The sequence below is a fragment of the Beta vulgaris genome, chromosome 4 (assembly GCF_026745355.1).
Source record: "Beta vulgaris subsp. vulgaris cultivar EL10 chromosome 4, EL10.2, whole genome shotgun sequence".
Taxonomy (NCBI): Eukaryota; Viridiplantae; Streptophyta; class Magnoliopsida; order Caryophyllales; family Amaranthaceae; genus Beta; species Beta vulgaris.
The window spans coordinates 58,193,991-58,201,587 of NC_079205.1; the positions used below are offsets into that span (position 1 = coordinate 58,193,991).

At 36.6% G+C, this 7,597-nt stretch overlaps 1 protein-coding gene across 1 annotated transcript; it reads right to left on the reverse strand.

Annotated features, from left to right (window-relative positions):
- Positions 1–1,021: 1,021 nt before the first annotated feature.
- Positions 1,022–7,114, reverse strand: LOC104890479 (PHD finger protein At1g33420). Its single transcript, XM_010675987.4, has 5 exons — positions 6,047–7,114; positions 5,281–5,407; positions 4,153–4,368; positions 2,259–2,873; positions 1,022–2,156 (listed from the first exon to the last, which is right to left on the reverse strand). The coding sequence occupies exons 1-5, from the start codon at positions 6,375–6,377 to the stop codon at positions 1,307–1,309; spliced, it is 2,139 nt and encodes a 712-aa protein (XP_010674289.2). The 5' UTR covers positions 6,378–7,114; the 3' UTR covers positions 1,022–1,306.
- Positions 7,115–7,597: the final 483 nt, after the last annotated feature.

The following is a 7,597-nucleotide window of genomic DNA, read 5'->3' on the forward strand; positions in this document are numbered from 1 at the left end:
TGTTTGATGGTTGTGCACTGCCATCAATCTCGTTGAGTAACATAAAATTTTGGTCGAAAGTCCAAGGACGCCCCGCCAGAACCTTATTCTTGTCCCTCACATTTGCAAATTGCACCACGAATAAATCATTCTCGATTGGCCGAAATAGGGCACCCTTTGATATTGCCCACACTTTGTTCATGGTATTCTTCATGGCCTCGAAATTGAAAGGCCTGATTGTCAGTACTTTGCCTACCATGGCAAGGTTAATGTTCGTATCATCCGTATTGCTTGTTTCGTCATCCAGCGAAACAATATCACTCTCCTCTCCAGTTATTTTCAACGCAGCACATTTATTGACAAGGATATCAGCCATTCGACTGACACAAACAATCCCACAGGGGATCAGAGACTCAAAAATCGAGACTTTTGGTCGGATCCCCAACACTATTACTCAAACCCTAGGAAGCGTCGTTTTCCTTAGAGAGGAGACTAGTTGTTATGTAAAATTACTTATTTAGTTGAGTTAATCTATATGTTTGACTTCTTGTATAATAGGATTTTATTATTTTTAAAAAAAAATCAGTTTATATTATCTGATATATAGATATTAATTTTTATAATTTTTTTCCACAAAACATGCGTAATTATCTTTTAAAATCAGTTATTTTCACAAAAAACTAATAGATAATATTGTAGTATTTAATTTATTTTAAAAAAAAATTATAGCGATGAATATGGAGTTCTACCGCAATTTCTGGGAGAATTTCACTTATTTCTGTCAATTTTTTTTTTAATTGTTTATATTAATAGCGTTTTCTCAATTTTTTTATAATAAATTATTTATATTTCTGCCATTTCTTGCGTTTGGTTTGTTGCCTGTTGCGTTTCAAACCGAGATCACCATGTAGAAGGTGGTCTCGGGTCTACCTACAAATTAACAGGAAACTATCTCATACTAAGTTACAGACCATGTAGCTTCCAATATTTCAATCAGCTTTGGAGAAAAAGAAGATAATACATGAGACTACTACGCACCAAATAAGTTAGATTCTCTTCTTTTTCATTTTTCATTTTCAAGTTTCCGTATCTACAAAAGCTCCGGAGTAGTTAGAGCATAACATGTACAACTTACAAAAAAAGAAAAGAACAAAAAAAAGGAGCTTAAATAAAACCCACAAATATGAAAGGATAGCTACTACTAGCTAGTGCAAGTGAAGCGTTCTTCAGGCCCTTCTGAAGTTATATACACATTTTCTTCCCTTAGCCTGAAGAAACCCTAAAAAAGAATTTACAAAAGAAGAAACTCAGTACCAAAATGCCTAACCTAACGTACATCAAACATCATAGCCAAGCTTTTCCCACCACCACCACTGGCACCAGCGCTCACCAACATCGACTCATCCTTGCAGTTCAACCCTACTTTAGCCGCGGCCATCCTGCTTTTCCCCCCACACCTGATGCAAAGAAATTTTGCTGGCACTGCTTCAAAGTCCAGAATTCCAGCACACCTAGTGTGCTGCCAAACACCACACACATCACACGCCAACATTCTCTCCCCATCATCATCCCGAGCCCCACAGCTGCATTCCACCGTCCATCGCTCTACCCCTCTTTCCAAACGAAACCTACCCAAACCGTTCTTCAAAGGACATCTTCCCTGAATCCTCACGGTAACGAGAGAAGGAAACAAGAGTTTGACTTGGGTGGAATCCTCTACACCTCGATAGTCAACTAACTCTTCTGCTTGGAAACCTTTAAGCATTATGTAAACTTCCTGAAAAACCTTGGAAACTTCAGCTTTAAGGTCAGAAATGGTGGCGTTTGAGGAGAATGCGATGAGTTCAGGTGGTGGCCTCATAACTTGTTCTTCTGATAGGTGAACGGGAAATTCCACTTGGCAAAATAGATATATTGCAGAGGAATTCACTAGTGGTGATGTGGTTTCAGGCTTGTAATTCTTCACAAACTGCTTGCAATCAAGAAGCTTTGATGCTGCACTGAGTGCACACTCCCTTCTCCCCTCGGGTCCAAACTTCACCATTGTCTGAGGATGAAGTAGACATTCATACAACACTCTCATGTCCCGGAGGATTTGTTCTCGAGATGGGAAGTTCAAAAACATAGGATTTGCACACCCCGAATTCCCTTGCAGAGAGAAGATTCCAGGCTCAACCCTGAACAAGAATTTCAAACGAGCTTCAGCATTTTGCAAAACTTCAGAGCAGCAGAAACAACATAAATTAAAACAAACTAAAAGAACAAATGAAAATGCTTACCTAAACTCCAGTGCACCCGTATCAGGGTTACAGCGAGCATTTACAGTCGATCCTTCAGGAGTCTGCCTGCCACCTAGATCCTTGAGACAGTAATCCAGTAACTCTGGAGGGCCCACTTTACAAACAGCACCCCTTAGGTTACGCCAACTCACCCAGTTGGAACCCGTAACTGCACGTAAAACTCTCATCATTGCACCCTCGACACGTTTGATGTCACTTGTTGTCCATGCACATAATATCCCTGGTGCACAAGATCGGCGTTTCTTGAAGGTATTTTCACTGACAAGGGAAGATTTTTCCACATCATGGACCAGGCGCATAATAAAGTGAAAAAGGTCCCTTGTATTTACAAGCTCACATTCTGAGAGGGACTGGTAATAAAGTATCAAATCCTGAAAGTGAGCACGTGGTTTCCTCCCTTGACAAATGAAAAAAGAAAGTGGCATAGTAGATAGAGTCTCCACAGCCTCCCTATAGGCATCTTGAGTCAGAGCGAAGCTTCCAGACCCAAACTCATAACCCCAGTTGCCATACCACGGGTGCCCCTTTGTGATGGCATGAAGAAGTCGGTACTCCAACCCATACTTTTTGGATACATCCATGACACTGATCTTTCTGTTGATGTTTGAAAAACAACATTGTAGGATCTTAACAGGAGTATTAACAACCTTAATAATAAGTGATGTAGCTGAACTACTACTACTGTTAAGGACGACTACAGGACTGACCCCCATCTAATCTAGTTTTATCAAATTATATTAAAAGGTGAATAATTCACTTGAGACCCCATCTAATCTAGTTTTCGATGCCAAGCGTCCTCGTATTAGAAATAAAAACATATCATATCATGTAAATATAGAGCATAAAGTGAAAAACAACATTGTAGGATCTTAACAGGAGTATTAACAACCTTAATAATAAGTGATGTAGCTGAACTACTACTACTGTTAAGGACGACTACAGGACTGACCCCCATCTAATCTAGTTTTATCAAATTATATTAAAAGGTGAATAATTCACTTGAGACCCCATCTAATCTAGTTTTCGATGCCAAGCGTCCTCGTATTAGAAATAAAAACATATCATATCATGTAAATATAGAGCATAAAGTGTAAAATATAATATAAAGAACTTGCAATAGCTAGGCATATGCAAATTTTTTTCATAAAAATAAGATTATAGTAGAGACTAGAGATGAGTATCTTGTGAAAAAAAGGAAATACAACATTTTTATCAAAAAACAAATTATCCCATTAATAACATGGGCTACAGACTAGCTCTAAGACATACTCATCCTGAGAGAAGTTCGTTACATTCATAAATGTTGTTACACAGTCAATTTAACTACAAATTGTAACATATTTTTGGTAGCAAACGTTCAAGATTATATACGTATACTTCTCAATTCTCAGAAGAAAAAAGAAAATGGATATCCCCTCTTTACCCCTCCAACATCATTTACCTTCATTCTTTTACCCTTTTTTTTTTCTTTCTTTTCAATAGATCTTTTTATCTTCATCAATCAACAACTCCTGCAACCAGAGGGATCCATCTTATGCCTTTTTTTTTCCAGTAACTCGCAATTCACTACTATCAACTATCAAGAATATGCTGATTACCAGTCTTTTTTCCCCTTAATGTTTTTTTCCTCAAAATTTAAGTGGATTGGAACCAAAAATTGCAAAGTCAACATCAGCCGACAACTAAAAGTTCTGGAAGATATTGCACAATGCTAAAAGAAATTAGGGATCACTAGAAAGGCAGAAAGAAAGAAAGTTACTGAGTACTGATAGTCATAGTAATCGCAAACGTTTTAATCTCTTCTATTTCAAGATTTTCATTGACACGAAAGTACAAATAGGCAAGAGCACCATGTACAATCAAGATTCCTAACCTGACTCCAAGATATTTACATAGGCGATCCCAGAAGTTCATAATATCAGTTCCTGAAAGAACCTTTGAACCACCTTCTCTACCATTGACTCTGAGAAGGTGGCCGTAACCATTGGCATGGACTACACCATGTAACAGATGTGTAGTGTCCTCCAATTGATGATAAACCCAGTCTTCAACATCATCAGAAGTCATCACATGGTTGCATGTCTTACACCTATCAAGAGAAAAATGACATACAACGTTACAGACATCACTCAGCAGATTCATATACAAGTAGGAACATCAAATATTCTATCCTGCAGCTAAAAACATATATATTCATAGAGAGCATCTATGCCATGACTCTAATCTAATCGGCTGCAGACAAGATATGGACTAACAATAGCTCAGCAAAAACTCAATTGAAACTGATGGACTAAACCAACAACTGGGTGCAAACAGAACATACAGCAGCTTCAACTCAACATCATAAGAACAATATCAGAGGTTAATCAATTAAAACAAGGAACCTATGTTACACGAACTCTTCAATTTACCTCGAGTACCCATGTTAGATATTCAACCATAATGAACCCTTCAAAATTGTATTCTAGACCAAAATCACGGATATTTTTTTAAAAAAATAATCGAATTGAACACTTGAACATGTACCCATATGTGACAACGGTAAGTAAGTCCGATTGACCAAAAGCCATAGTGACATATAAAATCAAATACACCTCTTGTCCCACTATGACTGTCTTACATGACATTTCATAAACATTACAAGAACCAGTCAACATCAACCATCAACAAGAACAAATCCTACCAAAACATTCTGGAAAAGTCCAAATGATGTATGCAATCTCACCTCCAAACAATTAAAAACCACTACTATTAAACAAATCTACAAAAAACATTGAGAAGTAAAATTAATAAATGGTATTCTACTCTATCATATGTCAGCCTACTTTTCAAAGCAAAAATAACATTAACTAACCATTAATCACAGATGAACCCATATATATAAAAACCCATAAAAATGAAACACTTCTCTATTTTATATGAAAGTCGCATTTCATTCATTTCAAAACGAAAAATTACTACAATAATATAATAACTAGTGAAAGAGAAATATGTAGCTCACCTAGGTTCAGCAAGATTAATTGAATCTCCACAATTAGGACATGGCTTGACATACCCACCAATTGAATTTCCATCTGCTTTTACTATAAAATGATACCTCTTTGTGCATACTGGATGCCCACTCCATCCTATAAAATTCACAATTATAATTAACAATCAAAATAATAGCCACAAAACAATTATATCAATTTAAACGCATATAATAACAATAATATCACGTCAAAATCCACTATTTTTTTTACTTTTCTTTAATTTATTAAGGAACAAAATAAATTCCTTAATTAAAAAATTATTCCTAGTTTGTTCCTAAATTCTAATAGTGACTAAGGTGGACCCCACATTGATAGACGTGGACTCAAAGAAAATTGTGGATAAACCAATCCAAAATTAAAAATAATAGTCAAACAGTCAAAGATATTACTAGTTCATAATTTACGATTTTGTCCTCGCATTTTATATAGAAACCATGGGTATTTTAGTAAATATTACTTAATCATGAAGAAAAAGAAAAAAAAGCGGTCCATTACTTAATCACGCAAACTGAAAAAGGCCAACTCACTCAACTCAATCCCTTACTGACACGTGTACAACCACACTAAACGACACCGTTCTTTTGTCCATTTTTCCCACCCACTCTCACCAAAAATATCACCCCTCATTTCCTGCAAATCCACTTCCTACTAAACTAAAACCCCCTAACTCGACCGAGTTAACTCAACGCAAATGCTAAATATAGAAACTAACTCGAACGAAATGAGTTGACTCACCAACAACGCGACACTGGTCGCAGTAAACAGATCTAGATCTAGCCACCTCTTCTTCAACAACGTCGACGCATACCACGTGAGAAGACGAGTTATCGAACGAGTCAGCCGAGTCACCGACTCGGTACAGAACCTGCCACGTCACGAGGTGAGGGAGGAGAGAAGAAAGAGGAGGAAACAACGCGTGTCGAGCAAGGAAAGCCTTGACGTTAGATCTAAACGGAGCTCCGGCGAGTCTGTCGCCGGATTCCGGCGCCGGAAAAGTAAGAAAGTCGTGTAACTCGGCGGTGACTCGTCTCTTCATACGCTTCAACGACCTTGCGTTAACCACCATTGATAATAAGGAAGAAAAGCTTATAGATCTAGAGTGAGATAGTTTTAGTTTCAGATCTGAGAGAAAAAAAAAGTAAAGAGAGAGAGAGAAAATAAATAAATTTGTGTAGATCTGGGTTAGTGAGTTCTGGTTTTTCTCGTGTTTTTGGGGAAGAGAGGTTGCTTTTTCTTTTTGTTTTTTTTTCTATGTCCTCGATAAATGTGATTTGAAGAGACAGAATTAAAATTTTTAAATTTTTTTTTTTTGTGTTTTTCCTTTTTCTTAGCAAGAAAGAAAGGCGGTTTGTTTGATGAGAGAGACTGAGAATAAATATTTAAATTTCTTTGAAAACAAAAACAAAAACACAAACTTTTTCTTTTTCTTTTTGCTTTTTAATTTGTGGGGGAGAAAATTGAGAAGAGAGAAGAAAAGAAAGGAGAGGAGAGAGAAAGTGGGGGAAGGAAGGAGTGAAAACTAAAAATTGATGGGTGAGATATAATAGAGGAATAGGTGGCGCATCTAAAGCCGTTTTATTTGTAAATTTAATGTAAAACGGCACTTTCTAGAATTTTTTTTATTTTTGAGTTATTTTAGGGGGTTTTTGACCGTTCACTTCCTTGGCTTTTTTTTTTGTATTTTACTAATGTGCCCCTTGGTTTTTTTAAATTGATATGGTGTAAGGTTTTGGAAATGTTTATTGTTATTGGGTGTTGAGCATATTTTGGATTTCCCGACTGTTTGTTTAGCTTAGTGGATCCATATTTTGGATTCTGGATTTGAGGAGAATCGGAGCCTAATGGTTGGAGCTAGACCTAGGTTATGTTCAGTTTACCTTATTTTTGCTTATTTCAGATCTAATCAGATCAGAAAAAATAAGTTCAGATCAGATCAGATTTAAAAATCATTATTACTATTAAATATCTCTCATTACATATTAGTAAAAATTATAATAATTGAATATTAATAAAGTACTCATTGAGACGAATCAAATAAGATTTCACATGACTATATTTTTTCTTATATATTGAGAAAAATCTAAAAGATAAGATCTTGTAATCAGATCAGATTAGAAAAAATAAGTTCAGATCAGATAAGTTCAGATCAGAAAATTTCAGGTGAACTAAACATAGCCCTAGACATGGATCGGGTCGAACCTGTTCACGGACTTGGCCCGCGGTGGCGGAACGGACCAGGCTCGAGCATGTTAGTGGTGGGCGGGGCCAGGCTGGGATTGGAAATTC